Here is a 23,754-nt window from a genome sequence, read left to right on the forward strand (position 1 = left end):
GTGTTAGTCTTGCTTGTTTTCTCTATTTCTGTGTGTGCAAGTGTGCCCGCGTGGTCTTTCCTGTTGTGAACAAGTTTCTCTTATACGTGCATCTAAAAGTTCTATGCCTTCCTTATTCTTTTGCTTCTGCATTCATGGGTTGCAGCTCCCACATATATATATACTCTCGTATGCACAAGTTGGCTTTTATACGCCTTTCTAAACTGTACTGCTGGGTAATACTAATAATAGTTCAGTTTACAGCTCTTGGAAATACAGCTTTCAGCTCTGATAGATTTAAACAAAAAAATCCATTTAAGCAAATAATCAGGTTTTGAAATTTTTTTCTTTTTCTATTTTTCAGTGTACAAAGCAGTTCGATAGATAGAACACACACCCACACGACACCATTCACGTGCATTCACAATCACACACAATAGTCAGAGAAAAAATCCTTGTAAATATATTTACTGAAATCACAAAACTACAGCAACAAACTCACAAGACAGAATATATTATGTACATGTATTTGAAAAATTAAACTCAGAAGAATGGCCGCCTACCACCATGAAAACGCCAGACTTTTTCAAAACTAATGTCAATTTCTACAGCATTAAAACGTATGCCGTAAAGCCATCATGCTACAAAGAATACATAACAAAACTAAGAGCTAATTAATTAGCTTAAAAGATTTCTTAATATACCAAATTTTATCCTGGAGATGTAGAAACAAAATGAAACTGCAACGATAATCAAAAGAATAGGGTACAAATGTTTTCCTATTGTATTTCGAAGAACTTGACACATGTTATGCAAGTGGAAAGTAAAATCTTTTGTAGATACCCAAACATTTCAAGTGCAGCAGACATCTTTCTCCCCAATCTGTCCACATCAGATGAGACAACAGCAGCAGAAATTACTGGCATGACAACCTTTATTCCTGTCTTTATCAGCAGGAGAGTGGATATGTTTTGAATGCCGAGCTCCAAACCTGACGTAATCCACTTGTGTATTGCTGTAGCAACCCGGATTTGATCGGGTAGGCAAAGTAGAGTAGGGGAGATAAAGACAAGAATCGAAAATTTTAAAAGTAAATTTTGATTTGATTAATATACTTACCCGACTCACATCTAGCCTGTGGAAGTCGGACAGTGGCAAGCCAAGGCTTAGCAGCGACTGGAGCCTGACCATGGCAGAGAGGAGAGGCACCGTGCCGACAATCAGGGAGTTCGCCGTGCCTGGAAAGCTTGCTAAAATATTAGAGAGCTCATAAGCAACTAAAGAAGACTCAGAGAACTGAAAACCTTCAGCTGCTGTTGATGCTGGGCGGAAGTCACCCACCGCTGATGGTGGGGGTAAGACAAGTCCAGCCTATGAAACAACGCCGTCAGAAACATATTGTAAGCGACCTGTGCTGCAATAGCTAAGGTTGGCTTCAGCTTTGACGGTAATTGGAACTCAACGTCGTCATCATAGAATGAGAGATGATCGTCGAGCTCCGACTCCACTTCCGTATGAGTCGAAAAGTCCGCGTGACTCGCCGAGTCTTGGACATGATCAACCGGAAGCGAGGCTGACTGCAAACCGGAAGTAGAACTTCGGTGCAGAGCCTGCATGGAGCCAAACTTCCTGCCCAGGCGGAAGTGGTGACGCAAGTACACCGACGGGGGAAGTCATAGACAGCCCGCGTGCACCTTGGTCTCCAGATCAATGTAACATCGATTGCATTCCCGCGTCAACATCCCGTGAGCTCCGCTTCGTATGAGTCGTATGCCCCGGGTATGTCGAACTTTCACTCCCTGACCTATGAGGCGGGGGAGCTACTAGTTGCGGTCTATGCGGAACGCTTTCGCCAAAGAGCCTGGCTACCGGCGAACCCATGTAACATCGATTGCATTCCCGCGTCAACACCCCATGAGCTCCGCTTCGTGTGAGTCGTTTGCCCCAGGTATGTCGAACTTTCACTCCCTGACCTATGAGGCGGGGGAGCTACTAGTTGCGGTCTATGCGGAACGCTTTCGCCAAAGAGCCTGGCTACCGGCGAACCCAACGTACCTGAGGAGAGTGCCTGCTGTGCAGAAGCAACAGTGTCCCGAGGGACCATCTCTCCGAAGCTGGCGTGCGCCAGTTATCCCGCCCGCAAGTCCGCTGACGTGACTGTGGCCAAAGGAAGCAACCGGATGCGGGAAAGTGAAGAAACATCGCCAACACCCTTGGGCAGCGAACGCAACTCATCTCGCGTAGCCTGTAGATCGGCGGCAAGTTGCTGCTGTTGAGAAAACATGGTATACATATGCGAGGAGAAAGAAGAGAAAAGGGAAGAGAAATCTTGCTTATCACTCTTCTTAGGCTTAGCCGAACGAGCCCTACTCCTGTTATAGATTCTTTTAGAACAGGCATGGTAGGGCTTGCTGGTACAACAATATCAACCGAAAGCGAAAAATTAGACACCGGTTTTACAAGAGTAACCGTTGTCCCTTTGGGTTTATCTTTATCTGACTACTAGCAGGGGAAGAATCAGCAACTAACTGTCGAGTATTAGGCTTTTTCTTCTCTTTGTCCGCCATGTTGAAAACAACTCACAGAGAGTAGAACAACAACAACAAAGTTGACGGACACAAGGCAAAAATTCAAGTAAAACAAACAAAGAACGATCTCACCAATACAGCCGTAGAAGCAGAGACCGTGAAGAATAACCGGGGTGAAGATAAACTGCCAACCAGGCAGCTGGCTGAAAGCCAAAATGCGTAGCTCGAGAGAACAACGTCCTAGCGCTAGGACCGCTGAGGAAAGAGTGAAGTATTCCAATATGGCGGCGGCGGTCTCGCGTGCTCAGTCACGTGACGGTATGCCTTGACCTGTGACCCAGTTTACGGGGTCTAGGCTGTTCTTTTTTAGGGTTACTTCCCCTTAAGGGGTGAAGCGTAGTTCAGCGTCCCGGCACTTAAACCAGAGGTTAATGCTAGATGTGAGTCGGGATAAGATATGTAATTTAATAAAGGTTGCCATGCCAGTAATTTCTGCTGCTGTTGTCTCATCTTTTGTGGAATGAATGGGGGAAAGATGTGTATGTCTGAATGTGTGTCCACAAGTGCGAGTCCAGTGAGTCCGGAAGCACATCGCATCATCCTATCAATTGTTCAATCTTTTTTTTTAACCTGATAGACATGAAAATACCTTCAATACTGTACCATGACATACAAATATGTACAAAGTCCATTACAAGTCCATTTCTTCTTCAATGTTACAGAGTAGTACAAATGCACACACAATATTATTACATGTAACACATATCAATAATCAAAGCTGCTGTAGTTGTGTTTGAAAAGTACATACATCAGCATCCTTGTGTTTGAAAAGTACATACATCAATCAATCAATCAATCAATCAATCAATAGGAAGCTTATATAGCGTGTATTCCGTGGGTACAGTTCTCAGCATCAATAACATTTACCACAAAATATGACTTATGACATGAAGAAACTAAATAAATGCAAAACTTAAAAAAGCTTACTTGTGTGTGTGTGTGTGTGTGTGTGTTCGATAAACTTGTCTTCTATCATTTAGTACTCATAGCTGTGAGTGTGTTCTTCATTCAAGTAGATCTTACGAATGTCCTATTGAAGGTAATACAGGAGAAAACGGATATCCAAATCATTGTAAATTGATGTACTTGTAAAGCAAATGATTGCTTTTCTCTGCACATGAATTTTGTAACGCTGAAGAGGATTTCAAAATTAAAAACAGTAAGTCTCGTACCATGGTGTCTTGTCAGATAAAAATTACATTCTGTCATCACGAAGTTACAATAAAAGTACTGCCACAGAACTTGAACTTGACTTCCAGCCACCAAACACAAAATTCACGGACTAACTGACACACAGACAAACTAGAGAGAAATAAGCAACAGATACACAAAGACAAAATAATCATGAATATGGTCACTCCTCACAGAGGAAAATTTACATGTATGCACCTTGCCCTATCAACAGTAGCCAAGCCACAACCACTGTAAAATGCAAATCCAGTCTTCAATCTTGAGCGTCAAAACACAGTGTTCAAGCACTTCAACTGCTGCCGATCTTTTCAACGCTTTCGTCCACTTCCTCCAGGAGAAGAAACTCTGGATGATGACCTTGACCCACCGGCACCCTCTCCATCAGACTGTTCCTGTGAAAAAAAGGTCACTTTATCAAACACAATGATACATTACATTGAAGACATGCCCTTTACACAGTGATTTTAATCTAAAATATTTACATAATTAAATTCCATGAGTGCACTTTTGCATGCAGCCGAGTGCAAAGATGTCTAAAATGTCATCTATTTAACAAAACCTGGGCATCTTCGTTCAGCCACAATGTAATTTCTCTTTTGTGATAATAAAAGTATTATTTAATTGTATTGTATGGTATCATTTTTATTAGGACAGTTCTCCATCCCTAGAAAGCTATTAGAGACTCAGGTGTGTAACCTATATTCATTCCTGGTAAGAGTGCAGATAGGTTAGTCTTTGCTGTGAAAGCGCGACATCTGATGAACAAGATGCTCAAACCATTTTCACATAGCTGTGACTAACTTCAAGGTACTCAACAATTCGAATAACTCTCCAGTCTGCCCAAAATACTTCCCTTGTCTAAGATATAACAAAAATGGAGTTATTATTTATCTTGCCGCTTACTTCAATGTATTCAGCATTCTCACCGACTCGAATTACTCTCTAGTCTGCCAAAAATATTTCCCTTGTCTAAGAGTAAGAGATGACAAAAATGGAGATATTATTCACCTTGCCGCTTTCTTCTGTTTCATCGTCACTGATGACGGGTCGACTTTTTGCTTTTCGTTTTCCTTTGGGAACTTTGGCAGGTGTCTGTAGAAAGGAAGACATAAAAGATGGACTAAGAACATAACAACATTCATACCTTGTTACTTACAGATACACAAATCTAAAAACAAAGAGACTGCCAACGTTCCAAAATTCAGAATAAAAAACAAGAAAGGTAGGTTGTTGGAACGTTTGTTATTGACAAAACAATACGGTCACAGATATTTTGACCCAACGGTCTTTTAAGTGAACAGACAAACAAACAGTCGCTCGGCTACCTGACGAGTGGACGTTAACTGATAGAACTACAGTGGTACCTCTATCTAACGACTTTGAAAATGTTACCGAAATTCGGTCGTTACATGGAGGGGTCGTAACATGGAGGAGTTGGTTTGTTATGTTCATGTCCGGGTCCGTCACTGATCCGGATTGAATGACATGGGCGTTTTGATCGATGCCGCCCACAAAGTAATGATATTCTTTACTTAAACGATTATGGTAACCAGTTTTCTATTCAATTAATTACCCACACAAAGTTTTCTTGCCCCGTAACTATTCAACAGGCCTGGGAATGAGTAAAAGTGGTTTGGGCGTACTGACGGGAAAATGTTCAATCAATCAATCAATATGAGGCTTATATCGCGCGTATTCCGTATATTCAAGGCGCAGGGATTTATTTATGCCGTGTGAGATGGAATTTTTTTACACAATACATCACGCATTCACATCGGCCAGCAGATCGCAGCCATTTCGGCGCATATCCTACTTTTCACGGTCTATTATTCCAAGTCACACGGGTATTTTGGTGGACATTTTTATCTATGCCTATACAATTTTGCCAGGAAAGACCCTTTTGTCAATCGTGGGATCTTTAACATGGGAAAATGTTGCGTTTTAAGGGTACACGGAGGCTCTTTTCTTACACATTTAGAAAAGGACTTGGTCGTATTTACGACGAAAAGTGTATCATTCCCAGGCCTGATTCAAGGGTTAAGGTTTGCAATAAACACACTGAGGTCGAACAAAAGCATGCGGTCCCAAAGCATGCACATCGATGATGATGTCGATAACATTACCAGTTACTCATCACATTCATACGATACCCAGCAAGGATTTGGTTAAAAACAAAGACACAGTGTCCCAAATGCAAGGTAACAAACGTAAAGAATGGCGGCAGTGTGTTGAAACCGATGTAAAATTGTAGCGAAAAGCGTCAGTTTTCACGATGAAACGCTCGCTCCTTCAAGGGACATCACTGCACTTCGGACTGTCCAGGGAGTTGAGTAATTTAGGTCACTCCACTACTCATCTTCAAACTTCACTGACGGGATTCTGATGAGAATTTATTGATTCAACCAAACGCGCGGTTGTATATCGCGTCACTCGGTCACGGATCGGGGAAAGCAAAAAAAGTTCCAGATTTCAAACCATGTTCTGGCATCGGCCATTTTTAGCTTGACAGAAAACACTTGCACGTTCTTCGCTGACGTACATTGTAAAATTTCATGACGTCACCACAACTTTCGGTTTTGGTTCGATGTGCGGATTACTTTCATGACGTTTCTGAAATTTTGCGTGTTTTCAGAAAAGAGTTACTGCACAGGTCTGTGCGAAATGAAGCAGAGATCTTGCAAATGAGCTTTATCTAGAGTCATAATAAAGTATTGACCTGAAATAGAAACGAAAACCCGTGGCTTCAGCTGTTTGCGTGCCGAAGTGATGTTGTACACGGAAAAGGATTTCCGCAAGTTTTGAGCGTCCGTATCGCGCAGTGACTCGACTGGAGATATAATTAGAGTAAACCAAACCCACGATAATTTTGGGAAAAGTCGTTTTAAGTCCACATATGGACGGTCGTATGTCGTATCAGAGAGGGGGGCGTAGTACGGAGGTGAGAAATACTAAGACAAAGAAGGAGAAAAAATCCGCCAGAGAAAAGTCGGTCGTATTATTGAGGGACCCGTAAAAGAGAGGGGTTGTAAAGGGAGGTACCACTGTATCAAGATAAGTTTTGTATGAATATTTGTTTGTCTGTTCACGTAAAAGACTGCTGGGTCGAAATATCTGTGAATGTATTGTTTTGTCAATAACCAACGTTCCAACAACCTACCTTTCTTGGTTTTTGGCTCACGTAAGTGTAGCCTATGCGATGATAAACTTTGTGCGTGCGTGCGTGCGTGCGTGCGTGCGTGCGTGCGTGTGTGTGTGTGTGTGTGTGTGTGTGTGTGTGTGTGATAGAAACTTTAACATTTCCGAGTCTATGGATAAAGCTCGCATAAGAAGATTACGTCTCGGTCAAAAGTGTTTGACGTGTGGGATAGAAACTATTTGAAGACGTCACATTATGACGTAAGAGGGTTAGACGTCACGCAAAGGAATTACTGAAAGTCTCGGTCATTGTTATTGTGAGCGGGCCGAGACTAGTTGGCAGATCCAGGGTCTCGCTTTCTTGCACAGTTTCACCAATGCTTACTCTGTGTGTTGTGTGTGTGTGTGTGTGTGTGTGTGTGTGTGTGTGTGTGTGTGTGTGTGTGTGTGTGTGTATGTGTGACGGAGTGATTGAGTTTGTGTTACTGTTTGTCGATTTCTTACGTGAGCCTTGAAGGCTTCGCCTCTTGTTTTATTACAGATACACATGCAAGCTGTACAACAACACACCATGTCACCAAATATTGTTTCTGATTACGCATCTTTGTTCAAAATTGCGCAAAATAAGCAGTGTTACTTTCTGCACAATAAAACCAAGAACATTTTATGCATTTCCTTTTCTTTTCTTCTTTGATGATTTAAATGAGGAGAAGATTATCACACAAACAAAGCACCCGTACAGAAATCATGAGTCAGGCTTACCTTTTTGCCTCCCTCTTTGGGTTTCTTTTTGACTTCTCTCTCTGCAACAAAAAATATAACCGGACACTTACAACAAAATGAAAAATTTCTAAAGTAAATTTTGATTTAATTAATATACTTACCCGAATCACATTAGCATTGAGTCACATGAGATGCTTAGCACTGAAAAACGCTTACCTATCTAAGGGAAGCAACCCCATCACCAAAACGAAAGCGAAAGTAGCTTAGGTAATGAGCAGTCACACTGAGAGTTACCTCCCATATTGGTGTGCACACGTCACTTCCCACACCTCCACGTGTCTACCTACCCTCATACGGCTTTTACACAAACATCAAAACCATACGCGGGGCAGGCGGGAGGGAATCCAATATGTGATTCGGGTAAGTATATTAATTAAATCAAAATTTACTTTAGAAATTTTTCATTAAATTTCATATTCTTACTCCGAATCACATTAGCAGATAATCATCAAGAAGGCGGTGGGAAAGAAAAATCTAACTCACTCTAAAAACCTTGTCAGGAAGTAGCCCCATGCCAACAAGGCAGGGAGGGCTCGGTGGAAAGAAAATTCTAACTCACACTAATCCTTAGCCAGGAACTGGCACGCTGCCAACAAATCAGGAAGGGATCGGAGAAACAAACCTGATTGACAGCCAAGTAGTCTCTAATCAAAACTAGCCAAAGGAAAACCTCAGCGGGCTAGTAAGCTGTGCCCAAACCTTCGATCAATCCCACGGACAAAAAAGGGAAAAGGCACACAGAGAGACCAAAGCTCTGGATTAAATGAACCCGAGCCAAGTAGAGGGGGAAAGACAATCTGCCGCCACCTCCCCCCCCCTTTCTTCTTCTAGGAAGGAAAGTTCAACCCAACAAGAAACGTGGACAAAGAGAGGCAGCTCAAAAAGAAGGGCGACCAATCACCACGTAAAGGAAAGAGCGAGACGTCCGAGTACCAGGTACCCGAGTCTAACTCGATGACGAAAACTCACAAAGAGCGTCAGCGTACCTAAGTTCCAAGAACAACAGAGTACGCAATTCAGTCTGCTTGTAGGAAAATTGAAAGAGAATCCAAACCCCAGACTGAAAGCGAGACTGATAAGCATCAAAAAACCGTGGCGCCAAGCAGTCGAGGAAATTCCCGAGAAAAAATTCTCCGGAAAAGCTGGAAGATACGTTCGTAGCCAAATCGAGAGTAAAAGCTGAAACTTGGACGAACCAACCAGAAAATGTCTGTCCGTCTTTGGGAGACGGAAGGCCAGACAAAATGCAAAACCCTTTAGCCATTGTTGCCTGTGGTAGAAAGGTGACCGTAAAAGGAAACCCAACCCAACGGCAGTCGCTCTAACTCTCCTCATTTTAGAATGAGGATGAAGAAAGCGTCGGGTCCACAGACATAGGCACCCGAAAAGCGAAGTCAAGCAGCTAAACGCTGCCGAACAACGCACAGACTAAGGCTAAGAGCCACAGAGCCCGTAACCCAGACGCCATTCCAAAATACCCGCTGAACACCGGCAAAGGAATGACTCAAAGGTTTCGGAACACTAGTTAGCCCTCTGCCGAGAGGAGAGGACTAATCAAAAAACTGAGAGAGAAGGTCAGCCACAAAGGATGATCCTTCGAACTGATATTGCCGAAGACAATGCCCCCTCAGAAAATCTGTATGTCACCTCCGAGGACGACTTAAGTGAAACTTAAGTTTGGACGAAACATCAGAACCAGTCCTTGCTCGAGAAAGGCAGAGCCTGACCCAGCGAAAGACCAACACCGGCCGCATAAGTCAGTCATTGTTCCTAAAGCGCCGACGTAACCATGACGTCAGTAAGAGAACAACTCTCCGGCTAACCGCAAATGTGACCGGAACAGCAAAATGTGGCTGAAACGACTGTCACCCTGACCGCCAGAAGCCAGCATACCCGAAGGTCAGCCCGAAACGCTGTGTGAACATCGCTAAAGAGCAAAATCAAATCCCGTCGACACCCAAACGCGTGAGCGAGGTGAAGAGAGGATAAAAAACACCTGATCTTCGTTCACCCTAGGAAAGGTTGAACAAAGAATGAAGACGACATCATCGTATTGATCTACACCAAGTGTAAACAAATCAATATAATCCGTCCTGGACCGAATAATATGATGAAGGTCTCCTAAAGATGCCAGATCTAACACGGACGTCCCATCTCCTCCTAAGAGAGAAGGATGCGTCTTGAAACAGCCACAACCGAGTCTCTCATAACTGGAAACCAGTAGAGGGAGCCAAATCCGGGTCCCCAGACAAGGCGACCGCGGAGAAGCAGAGGACGAGTGTCAGACGAAGCCCAAGTAGCCAAAACAAGCTAAGGCCAAAACTGTTCCGTAACTTGTCTTGAGGGACAGGAAAATACCCGAAAGGAGTACCACTTCAGGTATGGGATGAAATAGCCCAAGAACCTGTAAAAAATGGTATGCCACAGAAGAGGAATCTCCAAACCGAAGTAGGAAAAACTCCCTCTTCCCAACCAAACGGAAGTTGTCCTCGCCGTACAGGCACCCAAAGAGTGTGCCAAAACAGCTGACGTCCTTCCGGAAAACAAGTCTGTTCGCTAGCCTCAGACCCACAGTCGGGGTGGACAAGCAGGCGACAAAGACCAAGGTCACAGACCAGTGGCATAAAAAACGATGCATGAGTAACCCGGAAACCGGAAACTCGCGTACCGGAGTATCACTTTGACTTATACTCTGACTGGAGTGAGAGTAAAGAAAGCCAAGTGAAGAAAGCCCGAAGGCCTATACCACGGAGGGCCCAGAGGCGGAAGGAAACACGCAATAACCGGAGACCGGAGCCCGTGTCTCTGGAAAACACCTGCTCATCCCTTGACTCAGAGGAAAAGGGTAAGAGGAGAGGCCATCCAACCACCATGTCTGGAAAAGCGGAAGTCACAACACCCTCGGGGTGAAGCAAAAACTGCCCCGGCTGAAGCACAGAGTGCAACAATGCCGACCGCTGTTGCTCTCTCTCTGGCTGTAAGAAGCCAGAAAAAGAGACAGCGTATCCAGCCAAAGCCAGAAAAGCAGCCCCTGAAAGCACAGAATGCGGAAACGAGGGCTGAATAGGCTGAGGCCGAAGCCATAAAAGACCGGAGGCCAGTCGGCGGTCCGTACAGCACTTCCCCGTCGCCTTAGCGTACGCGTGCCATAGGACCCCCTAATCCGGTGAGGACCGGAAAAAACGCAGCCGTCGCAACCGCAAAAGCGGAAATGAAGGCTGCATAGACTGAGGCCAGAAGCCATCAAGCCCGGAGGCCAGTCTGCAGTCCATCCCATCACCGGTGCAGAGAGAACGCATGAGGGAGGACCTATACTTCCGACCAAAACCGGAAATGCAGCGGCCGTAAACGGCAGCCATATCCAGTCCATCCCGTCACCGTTGTCCGAGCGAACGCATGAGAGAGGACCTATGCTTCCGATAAAACCGGAAACGCAGTGGCCGTAAACGGATGCCGCTACTGTTCTGTATAGACCGTGACCGCGGTGGGTAAGACGAAAGTATCAGAACAGGGGTTATGCTTCCGGTTGAGAACCGGAAACGCAGGAGCCATAAACGGCTGCCGCTACTGTTCTGTATAGTCCGTAACCACGGTGGGTAAGACAGAAGTATCAGAACAGCGGTTATGCTTCCGGTTGAAAACCGGAAACGCAGTAGCCGTAAACGGCTGCCGCTACCGTTCTGTATAGTCCGTTACCACGGAGGGTGACGGAAGTATCAGAACAGCGGTTATGCTTCCGGTTGAAACCGGAAACGCAGTAGCCGTAAACGGCTGCCGCTACCGTTCTGTTTAGTCCGTGACCACGGTGGGTGACGGAAGTATCAGAACGGGGGTTATGCTTCCGGTTGAAAACCGGAAACGCAGTAGCCGTAAACGGCTGCCGCTACCGTTCTGTATAGTACGTGACCATCGTGGGTGACGTAAGTATCAGAGCGGGGGTTATGTTTCCGGTTGAAAACCGGAAACGCAGTAGCCGTAAACGACTGCCGCTACCGTTCTGTATAGTCCGTGACCATCGTGGGTGGCGGAAGTATCAGAACGGGAGTTATGCTTCCGGTTGAAAACCGGAAACGCAGTAGCCGTAAACGGCTGCCGCTACTGTTATGCCGCAGTCCGTGCCCTCTGGGGAAATGTCGGTATTGGCAACAACAGGAGAATGCAAGGAGTGACCCTGCCCCAAAGAACTGTCTCCCCTAAGGGAGTGTCCAGACGTCTCACGAGGACTGTAGGACCAGTTCAACTTACCGGTAATGCCACCACAGAAGCGGCCACCGACAAGGCAGGAACCTGCTTCCCGGAAACGGAAGCAACCAACAAGGAAGCCAGGAACCGGACAACCACCACGGAAGGGAGCAAGACACTGCCGACCGCCGTGGAACGCTGCATCTCCTCTCTCCCCAATGCCGAACTCTGGGACAAAGATAACACGAGAGAGGACACCAACAACCCCCCTCCAACAAGAAGGGAGCACAGAAACAACGGACGTGAACGACTGCGCAAAGCACAAGTGCTAGAAGCAGAAACATGCACGGACAGAGAGGGGATTGCAGCCTAAACCACAACCCCAAGCTAAAAAAGGCGACGGCGGACGAAAGCTAAACTAGCCTTAAACGTCAGCCTAGCCAAAAAGCTAAAACCAAACATAGCTACTGATAACCGAAACGACGGACGAACTATCAGAAGCTAAGAAAATACGAAAAACTTTGCACAAATTACTGTAAGCACGTAAGTCCAAAGGACAGAAAACTTCAGTAATTAAAAAAGTTCAACGAACAACGACTAACCAAGCTTGTAAACTACCCGAGTAAACAAGCAAAGGCGACCTACCAAAAACATTAAAGTCAGCAAAGCTAACAAGATGCAAATGGCGAAAAAACATACGGCTAAAATTACTGAAACACGCAAGCCGCAACGGCCTGCCAAGTCAGTAAACAAAATAATTCTCTAGAGAAACACCCAAAATAACCATGCTTGCCGAACCCAAAGGAGGCCCGCACGGCTAATTACCATTATAATGGAAGTTAGCAAGCTAACTGAACACACTAACAATGGCGACAAGGCAACAAGTCACTGACAAACAAGTCCGAACACGGACGAAAGTTCAGCAACAAAAGCGAGAAAGAGAGTAGTGACGAGCAGACAGACAGGTAACATGGCCGGCAGGTGTCACAACAACACAAGAGCAGACCATAGGAGCGAAAAATTTCAGTGACCTTTCCCTCAGAGGTGAAAAGATCGTATGAGGGTAGGTAGACACGTGGAGGTGTGGGAAGTGACGTGTGCACACCAATATGGGAGGTAACTCTCAGTGTGACTGCTCATTACCTAAGCTACTTTCGCTTTCGTTTTGGTGATGGGGTTGCTTCCCTTAGATAGGTAAGCGTTTTTCAGTGCTAAGCATCTCATGTGACTCAATGCTAATGTGATTCGGAGTAAGAATATGAAATTTAATCCTGGGGTCAAACATCAGGTAAAAGTTACAGCAGAAAAGCATGACATACTTTCTCATAACTAACAGCATTGTTGTTTCACATTTAAACAGCACATTCATTTTATGTTGAAGATTCATTCCCGGTTTCAAAGTCTACTGCACCCTGGAAACCCCCTTTTACAGGGCCTAGCATTGGAAAAAGTGAGTTCAGCTTGCAAAGGTGGGGGCCCCGAATTTGAAGATTTTTTGGAGATTTTTTACCTAAAATGACCTCCCCCCCCCCCCCCCCCCCCCCCAAGAAGATTGAGCAACTAAATTGGAAAATTTCATAAGTAAATTTTCATTTGATTAATATACTTACCCCAATCACATAAAGCATTTGACTACGTCTGAGATGCTAGGTACTGAAAACGCTTACCCGTCTAACACAAAAAAGGGAAGCAAACCCATCACCAAAAAGGCAAACGTAGCCATGGTAACGAGCGGGTATCCCGGGAGTTACCTCCCCTCTAGTGGATACCACGTCACTTCCTACCACAACACGTGGCACTCATACGACTTGAAGAAAACTCAAACCATAAGCGGGACAGGCGGGCGGGCCTACACTATGTGATTGGGGTAAGTATATTAATCAAATGAAAATTTACTTATGAAATTTTCCATTAAATTACATATTCTTACTCCCAATCACATATAGCAGATATCATCAACAAGGCGATGGGAAAGAAAAACTCTAACTCACTTTAAAAACCCTTGCCAGAAACTGGCCCGCAGAAAGGTAGGAAGGGGCCAGAGAAATACCTGATCAACAGCCAGGAAGTCTCTTAGCACAAAATGCTGAAGACGACTTCAGAAGCCAGAAAGCTGTGCCCAGCACTCCCCCGGACCGTACAGAAAACAGCCCAGAAAAAACGTAGAGCCCCGGATTACATGAACCCGAGCCAAGAGGAGAGGAAAGACAATCCGCCCCCCCCCCCCCCTTTTATTGGAAGGCAATGCCAAATCATGACAAAACCGGAGAGATTAGGTCAGCTCCAGCGAAGAGTGACAAATCTCCACCCAAAAGAAAGAGAGGGAACTGAGTACCAAGTACCAGAGTACCACCCGATGATCAACTCAAAAGGGCAAAAAACGTTCCTAGAGTTCCAAGAACTTGAGGACACGCTCACCTCTGCGCAAGGGAACCCAGGAACAAACATAGTAATCCTAGGAAGTGACAAGAGAAAAACATGAGAAATGCGATCCTTTGACACCGCAACCCATAAGCATGCTAAAGAAGGGTGCCGTGAACAGCAGTCTTGCTGTTCTCCAAAGAGATGGTAACCGGAAATCCTCTACTCGTTCGTGCAAAAGCAGAAAGAGATAAAACGAGGAAGAAGCTACTTACAAAAGGGCGTAAGCAACCGAAAGAGCGGAAGTCACAGCGGACGAAGTCTAGTGTGACCGGTAACCATGACCAAAAAATGGCTCTAAGCCATAGAGTCCGCAGTCCGGACCGCCTGTAGGTAAATGAAACAAGAACCCAAAGGCGAAAACACGACTGGTAGGCAAAGCGAAAAACATGAAGCCGACCAGCCAAAAGACTCCCGAGACCAAGTGTTCTCAGGAAAAAACTGGAAAATGTATATTCGAGACCAACTCAAGAGCCTTCCTGAGTCTGGGCGAAAAACCAAAGCGTGTCTGTCCAAGTCTGAAAGACTGAGGGACAGAGACAGAGACCAACCGGCCAAAGCCGTAGTCCAAGTTGCCTGTGATAGACGGGTGACTGTAAAAGAAACCCGACCTAAAGGAAATCTCACTGACTCACCCCAGAAAGAGGAAGAAGAAAGATTAGAAATCCCGACGCAGGAACCGGAAATGCCATAGTAACCCGAGAAATGCAGGAGACAATCGCACCGGCCAAGGCTAAGAGCCGTGATGCCCGTAGGACAGCCATAATTCCGAAGTACCCGCCACACAGGTAAACGAAAGAAACGAAGTTTCAGCTGCCAACTAATAATACTGGGCCATGAGCCAACAGCGAAGCAATGGGAGCATTAGCCAGCACCCCCGCCCGAAGGAGAGGACTGGCCAACACTGAGAGGGAAGGTAAGCCACAAAGGATGAATCCTCAGACCTACATTGCCAAAGACAATGCCCCTCTCGAAAAATCTGAATGTAACATCCGAGGCCAACTCAAGTAATCTTAAGTTAGGACGAAACACCAGAATAAATCTGATCGCCAGAGAAAGACAGAGTCAGACCCAGCGCCCAAGAACGATGACCACAAAGGTCGACCATTGTTTCTAAGAAACCTTGACGTAACTGAGACGCCGGTAAGAGAAACAGCCTCTCCGGCTAGGCGGAAGTGCGACAGAAGCAGCAGCCTGTGGCTGAAACGACTGTTTACCGCAGAGGCCGGAAACCAGTAAACCAGCATAGTGGAGTGAGGATACAAGCACCTGATGTTCGCTCGCCCCACCAAGGCTGAACCAAGAACAGAGACGTCATCAGCTAAATGATCTGCACTGAAAGTGAAAGTGAACAGATCACCTAAAATAAAGTGATGATCGTCCCCAAAGAGATGTCAATCCCAACAAACTGACGTCCTATCCCTCCTGGAGAGACAAAGATGTGTTCTAATACTGACACAACCAAGTCTCTCGAAGCTGTTAACCAGCCGAGGGAGCAATCCCTACGTCACCAGAAAGATGACCGCAGGAGAGCAAAAGACGAAAGCAAGCCAAAGCCTACGTAGCCGTAGCCAGCAAAGGCTGAGCGTGTTCCTTAACTTGCCATAGAAAGACCAGCAAAGAAACGGGAACAAAGGAATACCATTCCAGGCATGAACCGGCTTCGCCAGAACCTGCTAAAAATGGTAAGCCACAGAAGAGGACTCTCCGAACCGGAAGTAGAGAACCTCCTCCCCCGCGGAACGGAAGTCCGACATCGCCCAAGAGACAACCAAATAGGAAGCCAAAACCGCCGATGTACCTTCCAGAAAATAAAAAGGGAAAATTCCCCACAGCGTCAGGAACAACCTGAGCTCTAACGGAAAACCCCAAAAATGTCTCTTAACTAGCCGCCGACATAAGTCGGAATCGCCGAGCGAAAGACAATGCCGAAGTCACATCCACCGGAGGCAGAAACAATGCACGGGGTAACCGGAAACCGGAAACCCGTGTACCAGAACATCATCCCGCCTGACCTCCTGACTGGTTGAAAGTCAGAAAAAGACAGGTGACGTCCAAAAACAACGGAACTGAATGGACAGAAGCCCCCCCACCGGAGGGTGACAAGACGACTGCCCCGGCCGAGGAGGCCAAAACGCCCGAATGACGGCCGCTATTCCTTCCTCGCAGACACCGTCAGGAAGAAGAGGAACAGAATATATGGACGAAGCAGGAAAGACAACCGACGAAATCGCACAATGCGAAAACGAGGGCTGCTTAGACTGAGGCCGAAAGCCAAAAAGCCCGAAGGCCAGTCTCCGGTCAATCCCAGCACCAACACAGAGTGAAACTGTGATGAGGGACCTATGATTCCTGTAGAACCAGAAACGGGATGTAACCTCCGCCGTAGCTTCAAGAGACGACCTGAGCCTTGACGGAAACCCCCACCGTGTCTCTTCACTGACCGCAGCCTGAACTCAGAGTGGAGCAGTAAAGGACAAAGACCGAAGTCAATGACACCCGGGGTGGGAGGGAGCACGGAATAACCGGAGACCGGAAACCCGTAACCCGGAAAAAAAACGACCTCACTCATCCCTTAATCAAGAGGAAAAGGGTAAGTAGACCACCGGGCCTGGATAGGCGGAAGTCGCAACCCCCTGCGGGTGAAACAACAACTGCCCCAGCTACTATTGCTCCCTCTCTGACCTCCAGCGGAAGTGAAAGAAAGAGGAACAGCATATCCGGGCGAAGCCGGAAAACCGCAGCCGCCGAAACCACAGAATGCGGAAGCAAAGGTTGCGTAGACTGAGGCCGGAAGCCATAAAGCCAAAAAGGCCAGTCTGAGGTCCGTCCCATCACCAACGTCGGAGCGTACCAGTGTAGGAGGGCCTCTTGCCAAACACTGTTGCTTCCTCCTTGACATCCAAACGGGACTGCTAGGAAGAAGCACGGCACGTCCGGCCGAAGATGAGTAGCAGCCACCGAAACCGTCAAGAACGGAAACGAAGACTGCCTAGACTGAGGCCGGAAGCCATAAAGCCCGGAGGCCAGTCTGCGGTCCCTCCTACACCGCAGCGGAAGCATACGTGTGTAGGTGGACCTATATTTCCAGTAAAAAAACGGAAATGCAGCCGCCGAAACCGCCACAGCGGAAACGAAGACTGCATAGACTGAAGCCGGAAGCCATAAAGCCCGGAGGCCAGTCTGTGGTTCCCCCTACCCCGCCACATAAGCGTACGTGTGTAGGAGGACCTATATTCCCAGTAAAAAACCGGGAACGCAGCCGCCGAAACCACCACAGCGGAAACGAAGACTGCATAGACTGAGGCCAGAAGCCATGAAGCCCGGAGGCCAGTCTGCGGTCCCTCCTACCACGTCGCTACAGCGTACGTGTGTAGGTGGACCCATGCTTCCGGCCGAAACCGGAAACGCAGCCGCCGAAACCGCCGACAGCGGAAACGAAGACTGCATAGACTGAGGCCGGAAGCCAAAAAACCCGAAGGCCAGTCTATCCCGGCCGAAACCGGAAACGGTCGCCGCTGCCAGCCAACAAGTTCCGCGGTCCTGAGACAGGCGGAAATGTCGGCCGGCGGCAAGCCACCGCTGTGTTTATCCCGGCCGAAACCGGGAAGGGTCGCCGCTGCCAGTCAACAAGTTCCGCGGTCCTGAGACAGGCGGAAATGTCGGCCGGCGGCAAGCCACCGCTGTGTTTATCCCGGCCGAAACCGGGAAGGGTCGCCGCTGCCAGTCAACAGTTGCGCGGTCCTGAGACAGGCGAACGTGCCAACTGACAGCAAACCACCCCTGCTGGTCAACCAACCCAAGCCTCGTAAGGTGGTGTCGGCCGACCAGCAGAGTGCAGGTAGTGACTCTGCCCATGTGAGCTGTTTCCCAGCAGGGAATGTCCCGTCGCCTCACCAGGGCAGTCGGACCAGCTCGACTTACTTGAGAGTCCACCTGAGGAGGCGGAAACCGCTGAGGCAGGAACCTGAAATCCGGAAACCGGAAGGCACGACCAGGTAAGCAAGTGACAGCACCTCCCCCACCGCAGAACGGAAGGGCGGCACTGCCGGAAACAACAGAGCGCTGCATAACCTCGTACACTATCAGCGGATCGCTGGAACGAGGGACTGAAACAACGCGGACACACACTCCCCCTGCTCCAACCAGAGCAAAGGAGGAAACAATAGTAACGCTAGAACGCACAGAACTAGCACTATACCAAGAGTAGCGGCCTACGACCGAACTCGTAAGATTCTCGCCGTTTATCGGGGTCAGCCCTGCTGACCAACAAACAAACGAACAACACGAAAAATTACTGACAAACACAAGTCCGAACGGACAGAAAGCTCAGTAACACACAATGTATAAAAAACCACAAACACCACGCTTGCAAACTACTAGAGTAGACAAGCGGAGGCTAACACACCAAAATATCCAGTCAACACACTGACCAGAATACAAAATGGCGAAAACGCACAAAGTCACTGACAAACATGTCCCAAAGGACGAAAACATCAGTAACTAAACATAGCAAAAAAGTTGGTAGAAACAAACAAGAACGGGCTCACCAAAAGAAGCCCGCACGGGTGAAAGACGAGTAACGTGGCCGGCCTGTGAGGAACTCACACCTGGCAGCCACGGAGCGAAAATTTCAACAACCTCTCTCATGAGACGCTGAAAATCGTATGAGTGCCACGTGTAGGAAGTGACGTGGTATCCACTAGAGGGGAGGTAACTCCCGGGATACCCGCTCGTTACCATGGCTACGTTTGCCTTTTTGGTGATGGGTTTGCTTCCCTTTTTTGTGTTAGACGGGTAAGCGTTTTCAGTACCTAGCATCTCAGACGTAGTCAAATGCTTTATGTGATTGGGAGTAAGAATATGTAATTTAATATGCCTTTACCAACATTTGCGTTTCACAGTGGCCTGTGATAGCAGCGAAGCCCTTGTTCGCGTAACCTATTTCTTTCCGGCACAACTGACAGTATGCTTTGCCAGAAATAGCAACCTTTCGGAGCCATAGTCCGTATCGCCACATTACTTCTTCTGACTTGCCTTCCGCCTTCGGAACGAAATCCAGCCATTCCCACTTCCAGGAATACCTGGATTCTTTGTCACTGAATGGCTGACCACGTTCAAGAATGTCGCTTCGAGACATTATTTCAAGTCTAGAGCCACAAAACACCGGCACAAAGCATGCACGCGCGATGCCAGAGGAAGTGCGTGCTCAAGCAAACTGTCAAACCGATTGAGAATTGAACCGAACGGCGCACAAAACGAAAGCTGGGACTGTTTGGGTTTACCGTTTGGGAATAACAGGTTTTTGCATTTGGGCGTACACCAAATCGAGTTCCGCGTACTGGAGATGTTATTTCGGCGTAAAGTACGCCGAACGGCTTACAATGCTAGGCCCGGCTTTTAAGACCCCCTAATTTAAGACTCCCTCCCTTTTGAAGACCCTGTTTTCTTGGACTTTCTCTTCATACGTCTGTTAATGTACTCCCTTCTGTTTAAGACCTGCGTTTCTCAGATAATGTGCTTGGCAAATAAAAAAAATAAAAATAAATAAAAAAAGAGGTCTTATTTGTCTGCAACATCTTTACAATCCTCGTCTTTTTCCTTACCCTCTTCCTCCTCCCCATCCTCATCTTCCTTCAGTGAGCGGCGGGCTTTTGCCGACCTCGGCGCTTCTTCTTCTTCAGTCTCGCTGTCTGAGGATGAGGGAGTGAACCCCTCTTTTTCCAGCTTTTCTCTGGCGCTCGTGAAGACGGACTGAATCACGATGGAATCCTCGTAAATCTGTCAAAGAGAGAAAGAGACTTTTGGTTGAAACAATGTTTTATTCATGTTTTACATGTTCATGAAATTTACATTGTCATAAAGAGACTTTTGAAAGATAAATATAACCTAAATGTTATCCTTCGAAAATAGCGTTAGGCAGCATATAGAGCCGGGTGATTTCAATTGGTCGTACGCATAATCTTTCCATTTGAACTAGTCACATTCTCTGTACCAAGAAGCACCGTAACTATTAACGGTAGACATGCTCAACAAAAACTACAGAAAAATATTCGTTTGTTATGGGACCCTTCAACAGGATAATGTGTTTTGGTTCAGCCTTTGCTCCAACCCGCAAAGCCATTTATTTTCAGGGGTTGGATTCTACGGAATTTACTAATACTATTCTGCTGATAAAACATATCTCTGCATGAACTAACGGAATATCAAACGTATTTGTTTCTAATCAAATAATGTTGCTCACCACTGATCCCTCCATGTTGAAGCTCTGAGCATTGGAACACAGCTCCATCACATCATTCTCCAAGTCGTCCAGTTCACGGTACTTGTGAGACTTGATGCGGTTCTGAAACAACATCAAAATGCTAAAAGGCTTGATGCGATTCTAAAACATCAACAAAACACGAGACTTGATGCGATTCTGAAATATCAACAAAACACACAAGGCTTGATGCGATTCTAAAACATCAACAAAACACACAAGACTTGATGCGATTCTGAAATATCAACAAAACACACAAGGCTTGATGCGATTCTGAAACATCAACAAAACACACAAGACTTGATGCGATTCTGAAACATGAACAAAACAACACGTAAGACTTGATGCAATTCTGAAACAAAAACACCAAGCAATCTTCACTCTGGTCTATACAGCAGCATTGAACCCCTCATTATGAAGTTTATTCAATATAACTACAGTGAAAGTAGAATACTGTGTAAAGTGTAAGAATCTATGAATGTAACGAATGTTATTCACCATGCAAGACATGTACTTTTAACTTTTTGTCATAAACGCTTTTTATTTGTTTCTATGACTAGACCTCAACCACAACTGAACACAAGGCAAAAGCAAATTGAAAAACCTAACCAAGAAAACTTACAAAACCTTGTGTGAGCCACTTTTCAGTTTGTTACTTTTATACATCTATATATAATCTTTGTTCCATTTGCAACTTACATAGATTTTCTTGAAGTCCAGAGGGCGCGTGATGATCTCGTAGTACTCAGGCAATTCCTTGCGCGAAGGGAGTTGCATGAACATGCTGCTCAGTACACGGCCATCACTGAAAACAAAACCATCTCCTATTAAATGGACGTTAGCTTCTAAACCATGTTAACTTTGATCTGATACCGTCAAAAAGACCTTCAGCACCAACAAGAAACCCAAAGGAAGAGCTGTATACTTTAAACAATGTGCAAGTAGAACCCAGGCAGTTCAGAACTGCCAACGAGTCAAGACAGTAGTGTCAATATGAGATGGGTAGACAACACACACAAAACAGGAGTCAAGACAGTAGTGTCAATATGAGATGGGGAGACAACACACACAAAACAGGAGTCAAGACAGTAGTGTCAATATGAGATGGGGAGACAACACACACAAAACAGGAGTCAAGACAGTAGTGTCAATATGAGATGGGGAGACAACACACACAAAACAGGAGTCAAGACAGTAGTGTCAATATGAGATGGGGAGACAACACACACAAAACAGGAGTCAAGACAGTAATGTCAATATGAGATGGGTAGACAACACACACAAAACAGGAGTCAAGACAGTAGTGTCAATATGAGATGGGGAGACAACACACACAAAACAGGAGTCAAGACAGTAGTGTCAATATGAGATGGGGAGACAACACACACAAAACAGGAGTCAAGACAGTTGTGTCAATATGAGATGGGAAGACAACACACACAAAACAGGAGTCAAGACAGTAGTGTCAATATGAGATGGGTAGACAACACACACAAAACAGGAGTCAAGACAGTAGTGTCAATATGAGATGGGGAGACAACACACACAAAACAGGAGTCAAGACAGTAGTGTCAATATGAGATGGGGAGACAACACACACAAAACAGGAGTCAAGACAGGAGTGTCAATATGAGATGGGGAGACAACACACACAAAACAGGAGTCAAGACAGGAGTGTCAATATGAGATGGGGAGACAACACACACAAAACAGGAGTCAAGACAGTAGTGTCAATATGAGATGGGGAGACAACACACACAAAACAGGAGTCAAGACAGTAGTGTCAATATGAGATGGGGAGACAACACACACAAAACAGGCGTCAAGACAGTAGTGTCAATATGAGATGGGGAGACAACACACACAAAACAGGAGTCAAGACAGTAGTGTCAATATGAGATGGGGAGACAACACACACAAAACAGGAGTCAAGACAGTAGTGTCAATATGAGATGGGAAGACAACACACACAAAACAGGAGTCAAGACAGTAGTGTCAATATGAGATGGGTAGACAACACACACAAAACAGGAGTCAAGACAGTAGTGTCAATATGAGATGGGGAGACAACACACACAAAACAGGAGTCAAGACAGTAGTGTCAATATGAGATGGGGAGACAACACACACAAAACAGGAGTCAAGACAGTAGTGTTAATATGAGATGGGTAGACAACACACACAAAACAGGAGTCAAGACAGTAGTGTCAATATGAGATGGGGAGACAACACACACAAAACAGGAGTCAAGACAGTAGTGTCAATATGAGATGGGGAGACAACACACACAAAACAGGAGTCAAGACAGTAGTGTCAATATGAGATGGGGAGACAACACACACAAAACAGGAGTCAAGACAGTAGTGTCAATATGAGATGGGGAGACAACACACACAAAACAGGAGTCAAGACAGTTGTGTTAATATGAGATGGGGAGACAACACACACAAAACAGGAGTCAAGACAGTAGTGTCAATATGAGATGGGGAGACAACACACACAAAACAGGAGTCAAGACAGTAGTGTCAATATGAGATGGGGATACAACACACACAAAACAGGAGTCAAGACAGTAGTGTCAATATGAGATGGGTAGACAACACACACAAAACAGGAGTCAAGACAGTTGTGTCAATATGAGATGGGGAGACAACACACACAAAACAGGAGTCAAGACAGTAGTGTCAATATGAGATGGGGAGACAACACACACAAAACAGGAGTCAAGACAGTAGTGTCAATATGAGATGGGGAGACAACACACACAAAACAGGAGTCAAGACAGTAGTGTCAATATGAGATGGGGAGACAACACACACAAAACAGGAGTCAAGACAGTAGTGTCAATATGAGATGGGGAGACAACACACACAAAACAGGAGTCAAGACAGTAGTGTCAATATGACACAAAACAGGAGTCAAGACAGTAGTGTCAATATGAGATGGGGAGACAACACACACAAAACAGGAGTCAAGACAGTAGTGTCAATATGAGATGGGGAGACAACACACACAAAACAGGAGTCAAGACAGTAGTGTCAATATGAGATGGGGAGACAACACACACAAAACAGGAGAAAAGATGAGAGAGAAAAAAGAGAGGAAAGAGCAAGAAATTACTGATCACAGGTTCCAGTTGATAACTCATTTAAAATTGAAAATTTTCATCTAAATTTTAATTTGATTATATACTTACCCAACTCACATCAAGCA

At 45.9% G+C, this 23,754-nt stretch overlaps 1 protein-coding gene across 1 annotated transcript in view; it reads right to left on the reverse strand.

Annotated features, from left to right (window-relative positions):
- Positions 1-426: 426 nt before the first annotated feature.
- The window catches only part of LOC138967459 (probable global transcription activator SNF2L2), a 70,066-nt gene continuing 46,738 nt past the window's right edge, over positions 427-23,754 (reverse strand). Inside the window, exons 29-34 of the mRNA XM_070340009.1 lie at positions 21,241-21,346; positions 20,524-20,625; positions 19,886-20,060; positions 7,656-7,696; positions 4,767-4,850; positions 427-4,150 (exon numbers count right to left, since the gene is read on the reverse strand). Coding sequence (XP_070196110.1) covers positions 4,067-4,150; positions 4,767-4,850; positions 7,656-7,696; positions 19,886-20,060; positions 20,524-20,625; positions 21,241-21,346 — 592 coding nt within the window. The 3' untranslated portion in view covers positions 427-4,066. The remainder of the gene's footprint in view (positions 4,151-4,766; positions 4,851-7,655; positions 7,697-19,885; positions 20,061-20,523; positions 20,626-21,240; positions 21,347-23,754) is intronic.

The sequence above is a fragment of the Littorina saxatilis genome, linkage group LG5, assembly GCF_037325665.1.
Source record: "Littorina saxatilis isolate snail1 linkage group LG5, US_GU_Lsax_2.0, whole genome shotgun sequence".
In the NCBI taxonomy this organism is placed as follows: Eukaryota; Metazoa; Mollusca; class Gastropoda; order Littorinimorpha; family Littorinidae; genus Littorina; species Littorina saxatilis.